The sequence below is a fragment of the Alligator mississippiensis genome, chromosome 6, assembly GCF_030867095.1.
Source record: "Alligator mississippiensis isolate rAllMis1 chromosome 6, rAllMis1, whole genome shotgun sequence".
NCBI classification, from domain to species: domain Eukaryota; kingdom Metazoa; phylum Chordata; order Crocodylia; family Alligatoridae; genus Alligator; species Alligator mississippiensis.
In genome coordinates this window covers 92081216-92105197 of record NC_081829.1, presented here as the reverse complement: position 1 = coordinate 92105197, position 23982 = coordinate 92081216, and the positions used below count along the sequence as shown (strand labels likewise).

The following is a 23982-nucleotide window of genomic DNA, read 5'->3' as shown; positions in this document are numbered from 1 at the left end:
GCAGCTGTCAAGGGTTGGAATAGGCTTGCAAAGAAAAGGGCTCCCGAGTGAATGAGGTTACTGTCTGGCATGGTCCAGTGACCCAGAAGGGAATGCTTTAAAACTTGCAATCCCTTATAATCTGGCATTCGAAAATCCTCATTATAAACGCACTTCTCACTATGAGGAGCGAATCTGGAAAACAATTATGGCGATAAAAATGTCCGGGAGATGTGCTGAAGGGGGAAGAGAGGCATTCAGCAGAATTGCAGTGCTACATGAAGTATTGTTTCCATCTCATCTTCTCATCGCTGCTAGTCATCTCATCTGGACTCGGGCAGGGCAACTCAATTTCCCTTGAAATGTTGCTTATCAAACTCTGTGGCATAACTGAAACTGCTGAATTGCTCTGAGCATTTCACTGACGTGGATTGTGACAGAGGACCAAGCATCCCCGCAGATGTAGGACAGTGTTGTATACATGCGACGGGCTGGCCACCCCTGTTTTGTGCAGCACAGGTAACCTCTTGGTGTGGCAGGTGGCAGACTGGGGAGGGGAGAGGCAGCAGATAGAGCAGGGAGCAGAAAGCAGAGCAACACATCAGCCAAGGAGAACAGAGCCAGCGGTAGAAAGCAGAGCAGCAGATAGGGCAGGGAACAGAAAGCAGAACAGCACATCAGACAGAGGAGGAGATTGGAGTGGCACTCGGGGAAGTTAGCAACTGCTTCGCCAGTGAGGGCTACAGAGGGCCAAGAGTCAGGACTTCGGGATCCTGTTCCTGGCTCTGCCATTGAATTTTGTTCAGTGTTACACAGCAGTAATTTTAATCCTTGTAAACCAAAGGGCAGAGAGTCGAAGGCTGTCTGCATTGTTATTATTAAGGCTGCGTTCCACTGCTTCGCATGGTAGGCAATACTGACTTATCTCTAAACTTCATAGCAGTTGCTTATGCCAAGGCCCCGTTTCAGTGCTTGGAGGTTTTACAGGGTAGAAGCATGAGCAAGGGCAGGAGGTTTCTTTTGGTTTTGCTTCCAGTTTCTTTGTTCTAAGAAGTCGCTGTTTGCTGCTGGGTTGAAGCAGTGAGATTTCAAAGATAGTTTCCAAACCCTACACAGCGGCGTGAAGCTTTACTGTCTGAACTACTGAGCGTCCACAGTATTGTGATCTTCTGCTCTCTAGTTTGAGAGAGGCAGTGACCTGAGCGTCGTGCTTCTGCCAGGCTGCCAACGCTTTGATGAATTTGTGGTTGTCCTGGCAAGTTCGAGGGTGATTCCTCTTTCTCTTTTTCCAAGTGTCTGGGATTCATTTTGTTTTGAGTGTCTTTGCAGAGACTAAAGAAAGGACCTCGCTTTAATTCCTTCGTGGAAAACATTGGCTTCCAACTCATCGAGGCTGCTGACAATAGGTAGCGATTGCCGAGTGGACATACACATATGTGCCTAGGTAGCACCAAGACACCGTTTCAGTGCAACCTGAAGAAGTGGCTTTGTGAAAGCCATGTCTGCCACCTCTTCAGGACTGATAGGACTCTGTGTATTTAAAAAAATATAGTGTGATTTGGGGAAAAAATGGGCCGCATTCTTTCTTCCCAGACGAAATGCATCTCATTCAAGTGGTCACTACACAAATTCCTACTACTACACATTTGCATGTGGAGACGGTGAGAGACTATGACACAAGTCGTTTGAGTCCTCACGTGATCCATTCCTGCTACACGGACTCCTCTGCTTCTTCCTGCATCCTTAGCACACGATTAGGTCAGCTGTCTCTGTATTTAATAGAGTAATTGAATATATTAATTAAAGCCTTTTTTTTGCTCTTGCAAATACAGTCCAGATTTCTGAAACCTATGGTAAAGGTGAAGCCATTACCTAGTACCTAGTGCAAGGTAGCCAGACCAGAAAGGGGTCTCTGCGAGTGACCTCTGAGGTTGGCCCTAGGATAATACATTGGACATCCCACTTGCATGAAATTCTTGGTTCTGTTCCCGAGGAAGAGAGGAGAGCGTGACAAGTTGATGTGATGGTTCTCTTTTTTGCTATTGAGTTTGGCTCACTGAAAACTTGGGTGACCTGTGACTCGTGTGTAAATGGACCTCCTGATGGCACATGTCTTGTTCTCCCCTAGTGATGCAGTGCTCCGCTCCAGTAGATATCCTGTTCCTGTTAGATGGGTCGTATAGCATCGGCAAAGGAAGCTTCGAAAGGTCTAAGCACTTTGCAAGCAAACTCTGCGATGCCCTGGACATCAATTCAGATAGGGTGAGTGTGACGGTGAGCATCTCGGTTTGCAGATTGCATGAAAAGTTCGGCAATGAGTGAACCTACAAAACTGAAAGTGTGGGGCAGTTCCTGAGCTCTGTCCTGCCTCTGTGTGATTAAGAGGAACTTTTCCTAGAGGAACAGTTATGACGCGGTGGTCGCATCCGCACCCTTGCCCTCCGTGGAGTCCTCGACAAGGTACCAGAGGCTTCCTCCCTTCAAAATGCAGTCATGGTCCGTCTGCACTAGGACTCGCACTACTGAATAGGAATAGCAGCAGCACAGCAAGCTCTTAATAGCTGATGCTCTGCAGGGATAGCATACAGCTGTCTGGGCAAGGCGCTTTGATCAGAGGACAAGTATCTGGTATTTAGAGGGATCTGCTTTAAAACGAACTAAAATAAGAAGGGAGGGTGGAGAGCTCAGCCCCTCCTTGCCGTTCTTTCTCATTTTGCATCTTGGCTTAAATCAAGGTCTAATTATAGGGTTTGACAACCGGAAAGATTTTTTCCATGGAAACTCAAGTTGAATTTTCAGTGGTAACTCTCTACACTGCCATATAGACATGGAAGACCTTGTAGACCCCCAGGTTTGTGTCCACGGTTGACTGATATGCATCTCCTCAGGCTTCGCCTACTCCCTGAAGCCTCCCGTGGTCTTGCTGCTTGGATCAGTCGTGTTTGGTGCATTCTCTGCTCTCTCACATTTCAGTGTTCCCAATCTGTAGCTTAATCAAAATAATAGTGATCTATGAATCTATAAAACTTTATTGACCGCCTCTTCTTTATGTTGTTTCACACCTTTCAGGTCAGAGTGGGAGTGATACAGTTTAGCTCCACTCCTTGGCTAGAATTTCCCTTGGATTCATACTTAACCAAACAAGAAGTCAAAGAGAAAATCAAGAAAATTGCATTTAGGTGAGTTTGACTCGACAGCTTTATTCTTTCTCGGGGTCTGCACAACTCTTCTGGTGTTAGAATATTTTTTGAATGGCAAAAATTCCTAAGCTGTGCATACCGTAGTAGCGTACATCTCGGAGAGAGATTAATGAAGACTGAACACCAGTAAAGTTCATGATCTACAAACAAATGCCTTAGTTCTACCCTTGTCATTAGAGAATGAATATGATGCGTTGATTCAGATGATCTAGCCTGGGTTGGTTAGTTAGTTGATGGTGAGTCTCTGTGACAAAATGGTTTATGTTTCAGTATAACACAGGATCCTAAGGAAGTAGAGCTGGAGAGGACCTCACAAGGTCACCTAGTCCAGTCCCCTGCTCAAGGCAGGATCATCCCTAACTAAACCATCCCAGCCAAGTGTCTGTTCAACCTGCTCTTGAAAACTTCTAGGGATCCATGTTTAATTGCAGCCTGGGAAAGGATCCTCTGCAGCCCTCAGAGAAGCTTCTTTGTGCTTTTCATGCAAGGCCTTGGGTCCCATCCTTTTTTCTGCTAACTAAGAAGGACTGAACTGGATTTCTTTTATTGCGGAGCCGCAGGGGTGGATTCGGGGAGTGTGTGGTAGTGTAACTCATGTGCCAGCAGCTCCAGTTCCCTGTAACCCCCGACTCCTGGCTCCCCTTCAAAGTCTGAGGAACAACTGGAGCTCTGAGCTGGTTTGGGACACCCAGACCAGGGGATCTGCCTACTGCCACCACTGTCCCTGGTTGACCTAGGGGTGGAGGAAGCCCAGGGCTGCTCCTTGCTCTCTGCCTCCTCTGTTGGCTGTTCCCTGCTGCCCAGGTGCTCCACCCGCAGGGAGCAGCAATGCGAGGTGTTGGGTGTTGACTGGGGATGGCAACAGCATGCGGTCCCCCTCTTCTGGTGCCTGCTCAAGACCACCAAGGGACACCCATGCAGACCAGGCAGGGAGCGGGCACTGGCAGGGAGGACCTGCTTGCTGCTGCTGTCCCTGGTTGACCCTGGCACCCCACAGAGCTGCTCCCCGAAACCCCCGGCTGGAGTGGGGCAGGAATGGCCCTGGGGCTCCCCTACCCCCAGGTCAGCCAGGGACCACAATGGCATTTAGGATGAAAGCGGAATGAGGATCCTCCTGTAGGGCTGATCAGAGGCATGACACTAAAGTGGCATTTTGCAGCAGCATGTGATTCTTTTACAGTCAGGATGGCACAACTGTTAGGTGCCCACTAAAGTTGAAGGGAAAGAAAGCTGCTCTGGAAATCTTACACTGTGGATCTAAGTCAGGCTCCCTTTTGTCACGTCTTGCACTTTACTCAGCTTGTACATCAGATAGCCCTAGGCTGGTTCTCTAATGGTCACCTTTATTATTGTTCATTAAGTAGTAGATACGGACCCTATAAATATCATCTAAATAGCATCCGTTCTTTAAAAAAAAAAAAAAGTGCTTGTTACTTCTGGTCTGGTGAAAAAGAAGGAAGTAATAATTCTGTGAAAATTAGAGGGGAAAAATACATCTCCTGCCTGCAGAATTGCAAAGGGAAAGTCATTAGGGTCACTGGATCGCAGCATTCAATAAAAGCTTCTGTGCTAATATTTATGGTTGAATATGTTTGCAAACAGACCTAAGGTTGCTTTCAACTTCTTCAAGCAAGGCCTTGTATTTATAGATACCCACTTATCTCTCCATTCTAGAAAACCTCTTATTGCTAAGGAAGGTATAGGAACTAAGACACACAGGTCCTCTTTGACTATTGTTTCAAAACCCATTACGAGCAGAGAAAATGAAACCGTATTGGATGTCCGGAATTTGGCTTAACGCCGCGACATCCTTAATGACGACAGACGAACGCTGATAGATCTAACCAGAAGTAAATGCCATTTATACCAGTCATAGATGAAAGGTTGAAATATAGGAATGGATGCCTGAAAATAGTTATAGACAGATTCCAGCTACCAGCTTTCCAAATGTGACCCTAATCCTGGTTGAGAGGCTTCTGGGTGATCCTATGAATTTCTTTCCTGCTGGGAAGAGGTTCCCCAAATATATTACATTTTGGGATCACAGTAGAATTTCAGCTTTGACCGATAATGACTTGAAACACTCTGATTTTTAACTCTTTCTTTCTCCTGGGCTCACATGGATGAGGTTGCTGAAAAGCTGGATAGATATTGTATATCTTCACCTCTTTCTTCATGCGAGTTAGATTTATACTTTACATGTACAATCCTCCCATAGTCCATAGAGGAAATGTGATGAATAGAATTTAAGGCCCAAAGGTACCATTATAATCATCTAGTCTGAACTGCCTCCATAATACAGGCCATTGAATTTAATCCCTGCCTCAAACCTCCCTGTTGTGAGGTGAGCTACCGAATCTGAGCACTGAATCACACCCGGTGCAGGGGCTGCCAATGGACTTTAATAGAATGGTTTCAATTTGCACCAGCTGAGAATCTGTCCCAGCATCCCCAGTGGCTGGCTCCTACTGGTTTATTTATAAAGGGCTGTTTGTAGCATCTTTAGCCACAGTAACGGGCTTAATTCAAGGGCCTCAGCAGACCATTGCTGTCAATTTAGAGCGTGGGGCTTATTGGAGAACTTGTTAGACATAGGGATGGCTCTGTAGGGTTGGACTGGACCTCGGGGGTCATAAAGTCCAACTCCCTGCCCAGAAGCAGGATGCGCTATATTCCTACATTGCCCAGGCAGATGCCTATTTAACCCTTTCTTGGAAATCTCCAAAGAAGGAGATGTCACAACTTCTCCAGGCAACTTGTTCCATTGTCCTCTGGTTCTTATGCTGAGAAAATTTGTACTAAGATGTATTTAAAACTGCTATCTTGCAGCTCCAAACCATTGTTGCATGTCCTGCCCTCTGTGGCAAGCAAAAACAGTTGTTCTGCTTTTTTGGTGAAGAAAAGGAGATTCCAAGTAGTTGGGGATTGAAATAAACTGGCAGAGAAAACAAGAGTGCTGGCAAAGCTAGCTGTGTTCCCAAGGTTTAATTTTCAACAGTATAAAGTAGAGAGGGAGAAGACCAAAGAAAGGGACCTTACTTTTTCATACCACTTTAAAAAAAATGTGGCAGAATGAAGGGAAGGAAACTGCCCTGGGCATGCATCTGATCTAATACCTGCTACATCATGAAAATCTGCTTGTAAAATAGAGGATCATTAAAACAAACGAAAGAAGAGTGAGAAGCAGAAGGAGATTTTGTATGCAACAGAGAAACTGTTATGCCTCCAAAAAAAAAAAAAAAGACGTGCTGTTTGAGTCCTTTGGACTGAAATAAAAGCAAAGCTACAAGGCAATTTTAGGAAATGATTTATATTAAAATCTCCCCATCCAGGATTAGAAAACAGATGGGAATGTCTCCTCAGATCTAGAGGCTTATTAGCAAAAGCCCTGGAAGAGTGATTGCAGTGGGCTGGGCTTACTCCGATATCAAGTGCTCAATGGAGGATGGCATGTTGCACAACGTCTGTCTTGGGTCATGTACAGAGCTAGCAAGAGAGGAGGGACTGGTGTCTATTTTGGATATAGTCCTTGGGAGTGAACTGTAACAAATGCTTAAACCGTTAAAAATAAGTGTGTATATAAAGGCAGAAGGGTAAGAGGACAGGGCTGCTCTCAGTCGCCGCTCAGCCTGGAGGACAGCTTGCCCTAGATTTTTGCAATGGTTTAATAGGGAAGTTGCATTTGGGGTAGTACGTCAAGTCAAAGCTTTAGCTTCCATTGGGCATGGAGTATGTCAGGGGTGGCCAGCCCATGGCACTTGTCCCATATGGCAGAGACCCATGGCACTTGTGGCAAGTCCCAGGGAGTCAGAAAATGGAGGTCCTGGAATTAGAGGCAGGGAGGACTCAATCCTCTGGCCACATGAAACAGGACCCTGTTGCAAGAGAAGGTGGTGACAGATGTCACCACCAAAAGCCAGGTTACCCCCTTTCTTGCCCTGCAGCTGCCAGTGAATGAAGGGCTTTTGCTCTTTGCTTACCACATAAAACCGCAGTAATTGTGAGGCCAGGGAAGGTTAACTTGGCTCTTCGGTGACGTTTCCTCTTGTAGCTGCATCCTACTATTACTCTGCTCCACACAGCTGTGGTCAACCCCCCACCGCCTCCAGTCCAGCACCCCAGTGCACAAAGCTGATCTGATACGCTTCTGGGGGATGGGAGCACACTTGAGGAGGGGTGGGCTTTGATTTGTGACACACCAGCCCAGAAAGTTGGCTGCACTTGTATAGGTTCATGCTGAGATTAGCAAGCTCAGTATCCAGCAATGTGTATTGTTGGGTAAGCCAGTAGAAATGAAGCTTTGTAATTTCTAGAGCTCAGAAGAGTGTCTTGCACTTGAAAGCTTGTCTAAATGTATCTCAAGCATGCAGTTGGTCCATAACAGTTATCGCTCACACACATCCTTGCCTCTGGCATAACTGGCAGAAATAATTCCTCAGCCTTTACCCCTGGGTGTCAGGGAAGAAAGGTGGAGAGGATGGCTTATTATCTATTTTGGTTGTATTCAGCAGTTTATAAGGGTGCCAGCATATTTTTTTTTCCCCATGAGTAGCTGTAAGGCTTGAAGTTTGCCACTCCCTAACATGGGGGACCGTCATGCATTAATTTATGGTGCTGGTAGGATGTGCTTCACCTTGGCTCTCCAGCATCGGTACGGCTTCAGTTGTTTGCGGGGATCTGCATGCCCAAGATGCATTTCCGTGTCAGAGTCATACTTCTTCTACCGTTGTCAAAATAGTTGGGTAGCTGCATTTGCAGCAAAGAGCCATCTCCAAGAGCCACATTGATGCAACATCCTTTAAATTTGGCAGGGGGGACGAGAGGGAGGGAGAGAGAGGGAGAATGGCTTTGTGGCCGAGGCACTGAAGTAAAATGTGGGTTCAGGTCCCAGACCCACTTTTCTAACCTGGAATGCCATGTAACTTGCCCAAGTTTCAAGAGAGCTCGGGGTCCAATCCGTCCATCCCCAACTCTCAGCCCCCCAAGTAGGGCCAGATTTTAAAATGAGCTCTGCTCTCCTGCAAGTATCCAACAACAGCCTGCTTCCAACGGGCCGTATGGAGATGCAAATTTTCAAAAGAGCTCAGTTGAGCACTTCGCTACTCCCAGCACTTTGGAAATCTGGCCCTTAATCCCTTCCTGCCTCAGTTTCCCATCTGTACAGTGTGGACAGTAACACTCTCCTTTTGCTGCTCTCCGTGTTGTCTATATGGGGTTTGGTTCTTCCAGGCAGAGACTGTCCCTTACCAAAAGTTCATACAGCACCTAGCATAATAGGATCCCAGGTATCCCAAAGGCCTCTGGACATTGCTTTGGAAATAAAGTGAGCATGACAGTTTGACCTGCTTATTTCAGTGTCACAAGAGATGCTTGTGACACTTCTTTTGTGTCAGGGACACAAAAGAATGGACATGACTAATAATTCAATTTTAAAATGGCTGCATGCTTAGTCTGGGTGACCGCCTCTGCCAACTGAAGAGTTCCCGAGGCAATAGCCGGATGAGTGAAGACCAAACCCAAATGTGAGACACTTGATACTGCTTCTTTGCATATCGGTACCCAGAATGTTTATTCCAGCTTTGACCCATCGCATACAGCTGTTGGGGAACAAACTAAAAGACATGGGAATTGGTTTTTAACTGCTTTTTCCATATGCTGTGCAAGCTGATGTTGCGAGGGGCTGCTCTGCCCTGACATTGGTTTAATTTTGAAAGTGGGGCCACCAGGTGACCTGCTCTTTGCAAATCTGCCTTGGTTTGCTTGTCATTAACAGGGGAATTATTCCAGGGACGCTGAAGAAAGACCTCCCTTGTATTCTTCCCTTGCCAGTTTCCAGGGCTACACTAAGAAGTCCTTGGCATTTGCATTTGTGGGGGCCTTACTACAGATGAACAATTGCGGCATTTTGTAGGAAGTTAAATTTAAGCAAAGATTAACAAGGGAAAGGAGGGACGGTGCCTTCTGGGCACTGCTGCATTGCAGGCTGTAGCATTCTCTAAAGCAAGCTAGGAATTGCCATGCGTTGACCTCTTCCCTTTGGTGCTCAAAAATGAATGCCAGTTCTGTTACCAAAGGAATACAAGGTGTCACTCTGGGTTGGGGGCTCCTAGGTGGAGCGTGACATTTATACCTTGCTAAAAAGAGAGACATTTTGAAGCCTTGAGCCTTGCCTATTTTTTCCTAAGCATGAGAGGCCTGGGAAATGAAGGTTTCATTGCTAACCAGATCTTCTGCACAGTTCTTATTTGGATAAGAGATGGGGAAATGGGCACCCATAGTCTAACGATTTGCTTGGCATCATGAGATGGGAGTGGGAATGGACGTCTCCTGAGTTCCCGCTCCGTGCACTCTTTACCGGACCATGCTGAGCGTTGTGATCCGTCCTTCTCTTCAAGTACGTGAGTTGCCATCCGTCTTTTGCTGGGAAAACAGCCTTCCTTGTAGAGCACCTTGGGGGGTTCTTCTCCAAACAGCTGTGCACCTGTGTGGTCGAGAGGACGAAGAAAAGGAAGAAGAGTTGTGAACTAAATGCAGGGGGTGGGGAGAACTGGAAAAATAACACTGGCCTGGCTAAGCAATGAGGGTAAGCGCGGAAATACTTGAAACTCACTTCTACCGTGAAAGGTAGACTCTAAGGTCCTGGGCGTATGGGCAAGGGAGCGAAGTAAAGAGAAGCTGGACAAGAGCTGAAGAAAGTCTAACTTCTCCTCTCCCAATTTTCTCACTTTCTTTCAGAGGTGGGAACACAGAGACAGGTCTCGCACTGAAATACATTCTCCGGAAAGGTTTCCCTGGTGGCAGAAACTCCTCCATCCCTGAAATCCTAATCATCCTTTCAGATGGAAAATCACAGGGCACCATAGCACTCCCTGCTAAGCAGGTGAAGGAAAGGGGGATCACGGTGTTTGCCGTAGGAGTCAAGTTTCCAAGGTAGGAAACTATCTTGTAGAAGTAGCAATGATCGCTGCTAGTGGAATAGCCTTTGCTTTTGGCATCTAAGGGCATGTTTACACTGCATCCTTGATGCTCTCGAGGCTGCTGTCAATGAACACATCCCTGGAGATGCAGTGGTGGAGGTATTTTGTGGCCAGCGCTCCAGAGATGACCATCTTGAGAGGGCCAGGTGTGTCTTCAGTGCCACATTTCTGAGTTTGGTGCATGTGAGTGGAAGCAGGAGGGTAAGACCATGCTGTCTAGTGTGGCATCCTCAAAAATGCCAGGAATGCTGGGTAGATGTGCCCTTAATCACCTGAACAGAGACTGGTGGGGGATGGACAGTCGATGAGAGCTATCAGAAGCCTGTTTTTGAAGAACAAGACACCTGGATAGTGGGAAGTGCCTTGACACGAGAAGGACCAGACAGGGGGAGAGATGGCGAGAGCAGTTCTTTGCAGGAACAGGTGTCTTTTGGAGAGTCCGTGTACCAGGATCTTGGAAGTTGCTTTGCGTGTTTCTATGCATTAGTGCTCATGGGTCTGGGTGAGGTTTTTGCTCTTGTCTTCCGTGATGATTGGAAGACTTGCTGTTTGGTAAAGCTCTGCAGTCCTAATCGACCATGCCATTGCTCTCGCAGGTGGGAGGAGCTGCACGTATTGGCCAGTGAACCAACCGAACAGCACGTGCTGTTTGCTGAGCATGTGGACGATGCCACCAATGGCCTTTATAGCACCCTTACCAGCTCCACCATCTGCAGCGCAGTATCTCCAGGTATCTCAGAAGCCATCCTGGCACACTTACTAATGACTGCTACCTTTTGCTTCCTGACCATCTCCCTGACACCTGCCTTCCTGACGCAGCTCACCCAGTGGCAGGTTCTGCCCTTTTCACTGAGAGCTTCCCTGCAAAACAAAAGGAGACTGAGGTTAGCATGAGTCTAAAGATGGTTTTGTAGTATCCTGATGTGTGCTAATGCAAACGTATGGCCTGTCTAAAGACCCATACTTACATGCAAGCAAGGATGGTGCAGTGATTCTGGCAGTACCCTAGGACTCCGGAGATGTTCGAGTCCTTTTTCTATGATGAACCTGCTGTGTGTATGCTTTTGCACAGGTAACTTATGGATATCTATACTCGACATTCCCAAGCCAGCACTGCCCTTGAAAAATAGAGTAACTTTGCCTGTGCTGCTTCCGGTACCCTCGGATACCTCTACATCACGCTGCAGTCTGCTCTGGGTCTTAGTTCCCCATGCGAAAACAAAATTACTAGCCTCTCCCTATTTCACTACAGCTTTGTGAGGATAGATAAAATCACATTAAAGCTTCTTGAAGATGTGCAGTTAGAGAGATCATGTAAAACTGGCCTGGCTGCTGTTTGAAGCATGCCCCAGTTGTTCAAGCTCTTGTCTGCAGCCAGTTTCATTTGGAGGCATCTGAGTTGTGTGGTTTTCTTACATGTATGTGCTCTTTGCAACAGGTTGCAAGATTGAATCTCACCCTTGTGAACGCAAGACGCTGGAGACTGTGAAGGAGCTTGCTGGGAATTACATGTGTTGGAAGGGCTCCAAGAGGCAAAATGCAGTGCATGTATCTCTTTGCCCATTTTATAGGTGAGTCAGCCATCTTTCCCTCTTGAAGTGGGTGGTGAGGACAGAGGGAAATGAGCACACGCTCAGTTCATCAAATGCAGATGTTTAAGCTGATTATAAATCATAGACTCAAAGTTAGGGGTTGGAAGGGACCTCGGGGGTCATTTAGTCCAAGCCCCTGCTCAAAGCAGGACCAACCTCAACTAGTTCATCCCAGCCAAAGCTTTGTCTAGTCAGGTTTTGAACACCTCCAAGGATGGAGATGCCACCACCTCTCTGGGTAACCTGTTCCAGCATTTTACTATCATCCCAGTGAGAAAATCCTTCCTTATATCTAACATATCAAATACCTGATGGTATGGGCTTGCAGCCTACACTACCCTGAAGAGCTTGTAATCTCAGCAGCCAAAGGGTGAGGAAACAACACTGAACCAGGAGCCAGATGACTTGCCCATGGTCACTCAGCAAGTCAGTGGCAGAGCTAGAAACAGAATCTGGGTCTCGTGTGCCAGGCAAGTTCCTGTAGGCCACGCTGCTTTGTATGTAATGGGCTTCTCTCGCATAATTGCTGTGTACTTAGGCACTACATTACCCAACTAAATAGAGGGGGAGATCTAAATCTCAGGCTTAGTCAAAAACAGAGTGAAAGCTAAGAGCTGACACTTTCTGAGGGATCCCCTGAATCTAAAAAATGTTGAGAACCACTACTCGATGCCATATGCAGCCAGTTCTAATTTTAGGTCTACCAGCTTTATTTTCCACAAAGTCCTTTTTTTTTTCACCCCGAATTGGCCGAGCTGAGATTCCTGGGAGAGCCCAGCCTATGGAGAGGTTTTAGCTGGCAGAAAACAACTCCTGCTCATATTGCAACAAAACATTAAATGCGACGGTTGCAAACAAAGAAGCATATTGTCAGGGCAGTGGCAGCGAATCGTGCAAGGGAAATTCCCCTTTTGTTGAGATAAGGATGTATTTGGGGGATTGTGAAGTCCGTCATGTCTTTAGAGGAATCAAATGTTGCAGCCAGAAGCGTCCGGAGGCTGCAGTCTGTATAGTAAGTGAAATGCTTTAAAAGTGACCCACAGGGGAAAATACCGGCTTGTGCTTTCTTGTTTGTGGTATCTGAAGAAAGTCTGACGGGGCAGAGGGAGGAAATGGTTGATGTTTTCTTCCCTGCTTGTTTGGTTATTAGAAATTAAGATTCAGTCTACCCTGGAAAACACTGTAGACCACTGGAAAGCAACCAATAGTTTTGTTTAACATTGAAAATGCCAAGGAACTCAAAACCTTATTCATTGAGCTGGGTATCTTTTTTTAACTCAGGAATTAGCAAAGATTTTTGTAGGTGATATCTTTTATTGGACCAGTGCGTGCTTGGAATAAAGTTCGACAAGCTTTCAAATGCAAAGCAATTCAATAGCTTGTCTAACCTTATCCCTACCATGCAGATGGTCCAGTAGAAGATATCGCCCACAAAAATCCTTGCCTCTTGCATAATTCCTGGGCCATCACGGCTACAACATCACTCCAACACTACCAACACATTTTTTTACTCAGTTTCTTTCAAAAAGATCTTGGAAGATTTTTAAATTCAAATGCCAAATGAGTAGCTGGAATTAGTGTGTGGATGCTTGGAGGCCTTTCAGAAAGGCAGCAGCTGGTCCCTTTGAATTACTGTGTGTGAACGAGCTGAGAGAGATTCATATGCACCAAACTTGCTCCAACTTTAACACTCCTTCATCCAGCAAAAGCTGTTCTGTTGTAAGCTTTCACTAAATGCTCAGCCGTGAAGATAAACAGTTAATTTTTAAAGACTGGCTGTATTTGATATTACTCTTTCTGTCTTAGTTGGAAAAGAGTCTTGATAAAACACCCATCCAGATGCTACCGAACCACATGTCCAGGTAAGACCTTGTTTTTCTAAAATCTTGTTTTACTGTCTAAGAAAAAGATGTGAAATAGATATAGGGGTTATTATTATTATTATTTTTTATTTGGGGTGGGGGGGTTACTCATTTTATGCTCCATGTTTAAACTTCCCAAGTTGTAGGGGAAATGGAGACTCCTTGGTCTAGCAAAACTGATAGGTGCTGCACAGCTGATGCATCAGGCTGTGGAGGAGGCAGAATTTGAGAATGAAGTGAACAGCCCCCAAATTGTTTGACATGTGCTGCCAACGTGCATCTCCCCAGCACCAAGTCTGAAGCTCTGGGAGGCTTGTATGTATTCAGGGATTTGGGGGAGTCTAGGCTTTCTGCGCAAAAAAAAAAAGTACCGTATAATCCTAAAAGAATCTGACTGGAGAATGGGCTGGATTCTCATCTTGGCTTCACTGGTGTCAGCTTGGAAGAACTGAGCTGACTTCAATAGTTGCAAACTGACACCAATATAATCCACCCTATTCCCCCCACAGCAGTTGAAGAGCAAAGTGATAAGCTGCAGTTTGGGCTGGACAGGACTGTAAAACCGATCCCTAAGTGCAGTGGGATTTGATGAAATAGCAGCTGCTAAGCACAAGCCTATTAACCCTCTGCCACTGGGAAGAATGGGGTCATTCTGGTTGAATTTGGCAAATGGGTAACCCTTGGGAAAATCTATATAAACACCAGAGCCTTGTTTATCTGGATTTTACCAGAGCAAGATGGAGCAGGGAGAACGCCTTGTGAGACACCTTGTAAATCAAGGGAAAATTATACTGTCCTCCCCACACCCAACAGCTTAGTGCAAGGCCAGCCCTGCATTCACTAATCTTACTCTGCTGTGCAACACGACTGCTTGCTGTTAGGATCTGGTCCTGCTTATTCCTTAACCTAAGGCAATCCTACCATTGAACCAAGGTGAGATGAGTCAGGCTCCCTAATGATTTTCTCTCTCGGTCTCTCTTTGTCTTTCTCCTGATCTGTTGCCTTTCAGATCCCTGTGATTCCCAGCCTTGCCAGAATGGAGGTACGTGCGTCCCAGAGGGACTGGAAAAATACCACTGCATCTGCCCGGTTGGATTCGGAGGCGATGCCAAATGCGGTAGGTTGATCCATCTGGCACTCTGTGCAGTGTGGGCCCTCGAGTCTATCGATCAGCTTGCTCTCTGCTTTCCTGCAACATCCCAGTGTGGCACTGTGATGTTGCATGGGAGGACTGGAACCATCTTGCTGCCTTTCTAAAGCCCTGGTCCCAAGTTTAGGTTTGGTTTTGTGGATATATGACCTCAAGGGAGAGGCTTAGCAGAGAGTCCCATCCCCACTTCACCCCTTGGTTCTTGCAGAACGTCCCTGCACAAATAGGCCAAAAATGCCAGGAGGGACTGAGGATTTTGCCCAACCTGAAGATCCATACAAGGGCCGGATTGTCCAGAACTCCCCTGCTAGAAAGCCAAGCCACCCCTTGAAGGTCATTAACAGTAGATGCCCTAATTGAGTCCTTCTCTTGTGACACCCTGCAGCATATTTCCTGGCCCCTGAGGTAGCTGGGACATTGCAGTCCCACAGTAGAAGGTGTCCTGCCCAGCTTGTTCTCCTGCCCGCTTGGCAGAAAGGTCATGGAGTGCAAGCCCAGACCACCCGCTTTGCAGGAGACCTCGGCAATGCACTTGGGGCCTGTGCACTTACTCTTTGCATTACACACAGTCGTGTTGCACTTTTCCTCCCCCCTTCCAGCACCAAAGCTGAGCCTGGAGTGCAGCGTGGACCTCCTGTTCCTGGTGGACAGCTCATCTGGTACCAGCCTGGAGGGATTCCTGCGCTACAAGGCTTTCTTGAAGCGGTTTGTCCAAGCGGTGTTGAGCAGGGACACCCCGGCGAAGGTCGGCGTGGCTCAGTACAGCAATAACGTCACGGTCCCCATTGCAATGGGAGCCTATGAGGATGTGCACGGTCTCGTGAGGAGCATCGATGCCATGCACTTCACTGGAGGAGAAACCCTCACCGGCCGAGCCCTTCGCTACATTGCTCAGCATGGCTTTAAGAGTGCTTCAGCCTTCACAGACATCCGTGTCGAGCTCCCCCGGGTGGTGGCCTTGTTCACAGATTCAGAGTCCCAGGATTCGGTGGCAGAAGCAGCCAAACATACCCGGGACCAAGGAGTCTTCCTGATCGGTGTGGGCAGCGAGTTCCTGCGGGCGGAGCTGGATGGCATTACAGGGAGCCCGAAGCAGACCATTGTCTACTCCAACCCCCAGGATCTGTTCAACAAGATCCCTGAGCTGCAGAAAACCATCTGCAGTGTAGACAGACCTCCAGGTAAGGCCGGGGTGGCACCCTGGGGGAGTCATGAGCGGAGCTCAGGAAGTGAAGCTCCAGGCGTAAGGAACAGGGCATTCAAAAAACACATTTCTCTGCCCCTCGAAGCAAAATGATGCCGAATCCAGCTATGCTGGTGCTGGCGCCCTCTCTGCAGAGCGCTCCTTGGGCACTGAGAGCTAGCATGGGGCTGGGACAACAGCACAGACACAAGTGGGTAGAAGCGTATAGACCTCCCCCACTCAGGCCAGGACCAGGTGCAATGCTAGTCAGCCTTGGTGAGCACAAGGGCTTTACCTTTTGCTGTATGTGAAGGTGTTGTGGCACTGCCCCGACCCTCACGCCAGCTGGAGAGCTGGCTAGTCACATGTGGGTGGGAGATCCAGACTGCCGGAGCCTTTCTGCTCCCTAAAGAACTGCCCTGCACGGGCCGTCTGCTTGGAAATCATGAATGACTCTTCTCTGGCCGCTCAGTTGGATGGGGCCGTACGTCCCCGCAACGAGGGATTTTCCTTTGCAATCTGAAGTAGGTTTCATATTAGTCGTTGGCTGAAAGGTTTCTGCTTCCTCCCTGCCTTGCAGGCTGCCAGTCTCAGTCCCTGGACCTGGTGTTTGCGCTGGCTGCCTCGACAGGCGTTGGCAAGGAGAACTTTCTGCGGCTGCGGGACTTTGTCAGCTCCAGCTCCCTCCAGTTCGACATCAACCGGGACGTCACACAGATAGGCCTCGTTGTCTACGGCAGCAGAGCCCGCACGGTGTTCGCGCTGGACACGCACACCACCAGTACGGCCCTCCTTGAAGCCATCAACAACGCGCCTTTCGTTGGTGGCACGGCCTCCGTTGGCAGTGCCTTGCTGCGCATCCATGACGATGTCATGACGGTCCCAAAGGGGGCCAGGCCAGGTGTGAGCAAGGCGGTGTTGGTGATCACGGATGGCGGGGGCACAGAGGATGCAGCAGTTCCAGCTCAGCAGCTGCGGGACAACGGCGTGTTGGTGTTCGTTGTGGGCATCGGGGGTGTCCAGCGTGACGTGCTGCTCAGGATTACCGGGTCTCCCCACCATCTGATACATGTCCCCTCTTATGAAGAGCTGTCAAATCGCACAGACTTCATCATCAGAAGAATATGTGAAGGTGAGACCATTTGTGATTTCCCTTCTTGGGATCTAAGTCATAACTGCATGGCTCATTCAAAAGTGGCTCTTCAAAGGCTTGTAAAGCAGGCAGACCAGGGGTCTCCTCACGGTAGTGATCGCCAGCTTTCATAGGAGGCAACACTCGTTCCACTTTATAAATGTGTAAACCAGTGCATGGAGTGGGCAAGTGACTTGCCAAAGGTTACTCAGTGGTCTCCTAAATCCACAGTCCAGGGTTTCTTTTGGCATGGTTGGCTCTTGTAATCCTGCCCAGATTAAGTCAGGTACTCTGGTTCTTGGAGGTACGGGATTCATTGCCCTGCACATATACAAGGCAGTCCATGTCCTCCAGGAGTTGAACAGGGCATGTATTACAAAGCAGCTGCTGGTCTCTTCCTTTTGACCTACTGGGTCCAGCCCCTTACTAAGCAAGCTTTCTATCCTAGCAGATTTTGGCCAGGTTTGGAGCCAGAAGCTGAGATTTGTCACTCCTAGCTCATTACTTCCCTCCCGTTGTCTCCTCATGGCTGACTTGCTTGCCCTTCTAGTTACTGGCCCTAAACCAGTAAAGGGAGCTCAAAGTCAAACATGGACCTGATATGCAGGTAAACTTATTTTCCCTTTTTTTCTCACTGAATGGAGTGATGCTACATGTTCCCAGTGGTAAACCCAGGGAAGGCATTGCTTGCTTCCTGTGGAAGTGTGTCCTTTGCTGATCAAAGGAAGGGGGTGGATAGAGGAATACGTCTCAGCCTTCTGGTTCTTTTTGTTTTCTTTGTGTTATCTTCTGCCATGTACTAGTAAGCATGAAGGCTACAATAAACCACAAAGGTAGATGCAAAAGGTGACGTGTTTATATTGACAGATAACACTACAGGGCCTTAGTAAGGCTCTGTTTCATGTAAGAATACATACAAGGACTTGATTATTATATACAAAGGTTTAGTGCAGTGGTTCTTAACCTTTTTAGACTCAAGGCACCTCTCAACTAACTTAGGGTGCTCCTTGGAAAATACCAGCTCTTAGGTTTCACTTGTTTTTTTTTTATTCCAGAAAATAGTAGAGCAGTTCTTCCGTTGCAAAGAACTCAGAAAGCCCACAACGGGTCAGTGGTTTTAACACTCCTGTTTAAAACCTCTGGGTTTCTATTGTGCATGTTTACACACCTCACAGTGCTCACGTCGTGTGGCCCCTTGCAGCACCCTTGCAAGGATAGTAAGGCATTGGAGGGTGGCACGACACCCTGGATGAGAATTAGTGCTTTAGGGCAGTGATTTCAATGCTTTACTACTTCAGCATGCAACCTTGTTGTGTTGGCGTGGACCACTGACTCCCTGCGTGATCTCAGCAAGTTGCTTAATTCGCTCCTTGTTACCCATTGGTTAAGCAAGAACAGCACTATTTCCCTAGGGGCTGTTGTGAGCATACTCGATTACTACAGGGATGGAAACTGTATGAGCATCTAGGCAGGTAGATGGAAAGATGCTTTTAAATATGGTAATTACTTAAACGATCAAGTCCTTTGAATAGGTGGAAAATGATTTCGTTGGGTAATTCTGCAGAAAGAAAGAAACATCTTTTTAAAGTGCTGTCTCGTCTAAGGTCAGTGTCAGATGTTTTAACTTTTTATGAGCAGGGGGTCCTGCAGAGTCGGGCCCCTTGGGGGGGGATCATGCTGAGTTGGGGTCATACCAAATCAGTCCTACTAGGTGGTCGTGCTACATCGGAGACAAAAATGGGACTAACTTCCATTTGTTATGCTAGCGGTGATGGTAAAGGATTGGAGAGATGTTTTGTCCTTGCCTGAAAATGCCCACAATCGGAAGAGCCCCAGCTAATGCTCACTTTGTGTTTAGAGATGCAGTTGCCTGCATCAAAGAAGGGCCGGGCGAGAGTGCTGCAAAGCTGACGCCTCAGGAAACGATCACTGTGCGGACATCCAAGACACAGTAACTCAAGGGCTTCTCTTCAAAGGCTCCATGTGCTCTGTTTACAAGGCCAAATCCTTGGGAATGGGCTCCTGCCATTACACAGATGGAGTTAAACACATAGTCACTGTCCTGGGGGAGGAGGGATAAGACCTGCCGAGTCCTTCCCAGTTGCATCTGTAAGGGAGAGAAGGGAACCGAACGTTACAGAGGGAGAGTCTCTGTGTGGGAGCGAATGGCCGCACACTGGGCTGAGCAGGATGAAGGGAGAGTACATGGGGGTGCTCCTGCCACGAAGAAAAGGGATTTCTCTCTCTCCTGTGCACCAAACAGTTCTTTCACTTTATACATGTTCAAAGCTGGCTCGCTGACTTCAGGGGAAGTTTGCATGAGCAAGGACCTCGCATTTTGGCTCAGACCATAGGGCTGTTGTTGGCAGCACCTGTCTCTGCTGTCACTTGCATAATAAGCGAGTGTGTGATGTGTCCCACCCAGCAGGCATGGTGCTGCTGTTGATCCTCCGAGGAAAACAACACTGAGGTGGTTTATAGACCTTAAAATCACTGGAGCTCGTAGCTTAGCTAATTACTGATTTGCATAAAGGAGCAAACTTTTGGGAATTTCCGTGTTGGCCCAAATCACACCTGGGTGGAGGCTGCAACCCTGTAGGAGCCGTCTCACTTCACAGTGCCGCAGATTCCTTCCTGCGCATGGTCTAGACCACGTACGCGCCACAGCCGGTCACGTGGGGTCTTAAAGACCTTTTCAGCTCTTATGTGTACTAAAATACCCTCTCAAGAGCATCTCAGAGCTGGAAAGGTTGGGAGCTCTTGGTCATTTGGACAGCTGCGGAGAGTAGCTGGTGAGTAGTGGAGTAGAGTGTGTAATGTCTTTTATGCAGCTCAGACGAGGGAGCATGTGTTGGGTTGTATGAATGGAGCTTCACAGGATGGTCATTTGGGACATTGTAGGACTTCACTAGGAAGAAGGCAGGATTGTGAGCTCTCTGTGCAGTTTTAATGGGTGATATGCAGGAGAGAAATGCCTATCCAGAGTGCAATCCAGAAACCTTGGACGCAGGTGTCGCGGCGGACGTAGTCTTTCTGGACTTTATGAAGGGCTTCAACACTGTCTCTCACCCCATCCTCATTTCAAAAATTAGGCATCTGTGGTGTTGATGCCTACACAGTCAGATGGGTCACAAATTGGCTGGAGGGTCACACCCAGAGTGGTGGTAGACGGGTCATTTTCGACCTGGAGGGATGTGGGCAGTGGGGTCCCCCAGGGCTCGGTCCTCAGGCCCGCACTGTTCAACATCTTCTTCAGCGACTTGGACGAGGGGGTGAAAAGCACCTTGTTCAAATTCGCAGATGACACTAAGATGTGGGGAGAAGTGGGCACACTAGAAGAGAGGGACAGGTTACAACTATATCTCGACAGGTTACAGGGGTGAGCGGATGAGAACAGGATGGGTTTCAACACTGACAAGTGCAGGGTACTGCACCTGGGGAGGAAGAACCAGCAGCACACCTGCAGGCTGGGGACCTCCCTTCTTGTCAGAGCGGAGGCAGAAAAGGATCTTGGAGTCATTATTGATGCCAGGATGAACATGGGCCACCAATGTGGGGACACAGTCAGGAAGACTAACCACAACTTGTCATGCATCCACAGATGCATCTCGAGCAGGTCCAAGGAGGTGATCCTCCCCCTCTGTGCGGCATTGGTCAGGCCACAGCTGGAGTACTGCATCCAGTTCTGGGCGCTGCACTTCAGGAGAGATGCGGACAGCATGGAGAGGGTCCAGAGGAAGGCCACCTGCATGATCGGGGTCAGCAGGGCAGGCCATACGAGGAGAGGCTACGAGACCTGAACCTGTTCAGCCTCCACAAGAGAAGGCGAAGCGGGGATCTGGTGGCCGTCTATAAACTGGCCAAGGGAGACCAGCAGGCAATGGGAGAGGCCCTGTTCCCCCAAGCACTATTGGGAGTAACAAGGAATAATGGCCATAAGTTGATGGAGAGTATATTCAGACTAGACATCAGGAGGAACTACTTCACAGTCAGGGCGGCTGGGATCTGGAACCAACTTCCAAGGGAGGTGGTGCTAGCTCCTACCCTGGGGGTCTTTAAGAGGAGGCTTGATGTCTACCTGGCTGGGGTCATTTGACCCCAGCATCCTTTCCTGCCATGGCAGGGGGTTGGACTAGATGATCTGCTTAGGTCCCTTCCAACCCTACCAACTATGAAACTATGAATTTTCCCATTTGCAGAGAGACTTGTAGAGTCCAGGCAGTATTTCACCCATTTCCCTGTGCATTGAGCCCAGTAACTTGTGTCTGATTAAACGTTATCTTCCAGGAAGCTCTCCAAATTTGTTTGAACACATCAGGGCAACATGGAGAAGAGAAGGCAGAGGAGAGAAAAGATAAGTCTTCTAACGCCTGAAGGATGATGGTAGAGAGGGTGGAGATGGGCTTTTCTCTGTGACTGTATGGGACAGGACTAGGAGCAGTGGCCATTGCAACAGGCTACCTAAAGAAGTGGTGAAATCTCCATCCTTGGAAATGTTCAAGGTCAGGTTGGACAGACAGTTGGCTAGGATGATTTAGTCAGGGATGATCCTGTCTAGGGCAGGGGTCTGAACTAGATGACCTCATGAGGTCCCTCCCAGCCCTACTTTCCTAAGATCCTATGATAAAGAGCTGGAGAATGGCTTTCCTTGGGAGCTTGTTCCAATGGTTCATCACCCTCGCCACTAAAACTTTGTGCCTTATTTCTGTTGGTCTGAGTTTAACTTCCACCTGTGTCTTAAATGGAGCAAAACTCTGGTTGCTTTTTCACATCTGCTCTTGCAGATGGGTTAACAGCAGCATGAAAAGCATTAACCTTTAGGGCACATTGGGCAGAATAGCATTAAATAGTTATCTGTCCGTTGTTAGAAATCTGTGCCCTGGCAGGCCTTTGCATATTGTTTCTTCTTGGGAACTTTAAATGTGGTTTCATAGTGTAGTATATCAGGTCCTTTAAAAAACCATACATTGCAGCACATGAAATACAGGATGACCTAGAGGAGGTAGCGGGATGCAGCAATTCTGGGAAGATAACGCAGCATTTCCTACAGCTGAATTTCGACTGTTTTTCACTCGTGCTGGTAATTACTGTTTGCAGTACCCTGGCCAAGGACAGCATAACAGATAAAACTCTCAATTCAGTCTTTTGCCAAGAGTCTGAGACACAACAATAAAAGCACAGGCTGTGTGGTGCTTGGGAGAAAAAATCATTGAATTACATGATCCACTGGCTCTCGTACCTGGAGTATTATATTTTTTCTAGGCATGTTTCCAGAAAGAGAGACACAGATTGAGGGGAGCTTGGAAGAGATCAACAATTAATGAACCAGGGGCCGGAGGGATTAGTCTGGAAGGAAGGATGAAAATCTCTCTGGCAACACCATGACTGGGGAGGATAAAGGCTGCATAGGCTAAAAACATGCATCATTTTTGCTGTGGCATCAGCTGTGCCGTGGAGAGTCCTGGGAGAGTCCCGGGGAGTTCTGTGTCATTGGGTGGCACAGACGTCACCCACTGTCCGTCCGGGTCTGGCCCCTGCAGCTCTTGGGACTTCAGGGCCCCAATCCTGGGGCACAAGTACAAACAAGGGAACTGACCCAGATTGCAGCAGCATGATACACGTGCCCAGAAAATCTCCCTCTGGGGGTTTCTGGGCATGCCTCTGCAAGCAGGAAATCCAGGCAGGTGCCTCTGGGGCCTGATTTTGCATCCTCCCCCTAGATGAGGATTTCATGGGACATGCAAGATTGAGCCCCTTAAGCCCTGAGAGTGCCTACCGCTGGAGCACATGGACTGCCACAAAACCACGGTACAAATTAATACTACCTTTCGTCTCAGACACGGATTTGGACGTTTGTGACGCAACAAAGAGCACAGACATCTGTTTGCTTGTGCTTTGTGCCACCATGAATATGTTTATGGCAGCACAAAAGCGACATCTGTTTTCAACCATTCAGGATCTTGATGAAAGGTTGTTTTTAAAGAGGAAAGAAGATTTTAAGGTGCTTCCCGAGGGGAGATTGAGGATGGAGGGGATATAGTTAAGGAATAGACTATCCAGGCAGAGTAGGATGGAGGGCGTCAGGCTGTGGAAGAGTCTTTATGGAAGCAAGAGAAACTCCAGGACTTGGCACTTCGAAAAATCAAGGGAACAAAGCAGCAAGTGTTCTGCGGGCATCAGATACCCACCGGCTGCACAGTGAGCTGTGATCTCGGAGGCCTTTTTATCTTTGCCTTCAAGTAATTTACTCTTCTGTATAAAAGAGTTTAATTGGCACCTACCTGAGGACAGTTTGTGGGACAAAACCCAGTCCTATAGCCTATTGGCCACTGAAACCAACTGGAACTTGTTTAAGTCGAGAAGAGCAGGGAGAAGGAGAACTAGGATTTGGCCGTTAGTGAACCATCCTCAAGGAGAACTTTGCTTTACGCTGGGCGTGCAGGTCTTGGTCCAGGAGGAGTACTCACACATCAAAACCACCCGTGGAGGGCCTTAGTAGAAATGTGGCACGCAGGTGGTTCTGCTGGTGAGACCACCAGCTGGCAGGAAGGAGATCTCGATTCGGGAGAGACGTCAGGGAGAGGAGCTCATGTGGGTGGCATCAGAGTTTCTCATTATTAGGAAACCTCACCAGTGAAGGCGGGTGTAGGGAGCGGGTAAGAGGTCAGTAGGCAAAAATAGTGGCAAAGAATGAAGGCATGATTGGAAGTATGATGATCCTTTGCTGCCCTTGTAGCGGTTGCTCCTGGGACTGCTCAGTGCTTTGGTCTCCCCGCATTGATGGGATTTATGGGTGTTCAATCAAGCACCAGGGCTGCAAGGTAACATCCAGATTGGCTCCTTATGCAACTCTGGTGGTCTTTGTTCACGTGCAGACAACAACGTATTGTAATCGTGTTGCTTGCAA

At 47.9% G+C, this 23982-nt stretch overlaps 1 protein-coding gene across 4 annotated transcripts in view; it reads left to right on the top strand.

The window, feature by feature from the left end:
- The window catches only part of VWA2 (von Willebrand factor A domain containing 2), a 57537-nt gene that overhangs the window by 27550 nt on the left and 6005 nt on the right, over window positions 1–23982 (top strand). For all 4 annotated transcript variants that reach the window (XM_059730134.1, XM_059730133.1, XM_059730130.1 and 1 more), the window contains exons 4-12: window positions 2108–2241; window positions 3049–3158; window positions 9915–10109; window positions 10753–10886; window positions 11595–11727; window positions 13555–13610; window positions 14620–14727; window positions 15360–15941; window positions 16524–17075. In XM_059730134.1, the coding sequence (XP_059586117.1) occupies window positions 2108–2241; window positions 3049–3158; window positions 9915–10109; window positions 10753–10886; window positions 11595–11727; window positions 13555–13610; window positions 14620–14727; window positions 15360–15941; window positions 16524–17075 (2004 nt within the window). The remainder of the gene's footprint in view (window positions 1–2107; window positions 2242–3048; window positions 3159–9914; window positions 10110–10752; window positions 10887–11594; window positions 11728–13554; window positions 13611–14619; window positions 14728–15359; window positions 15942–16523; window positions 17076–23982) is intronic.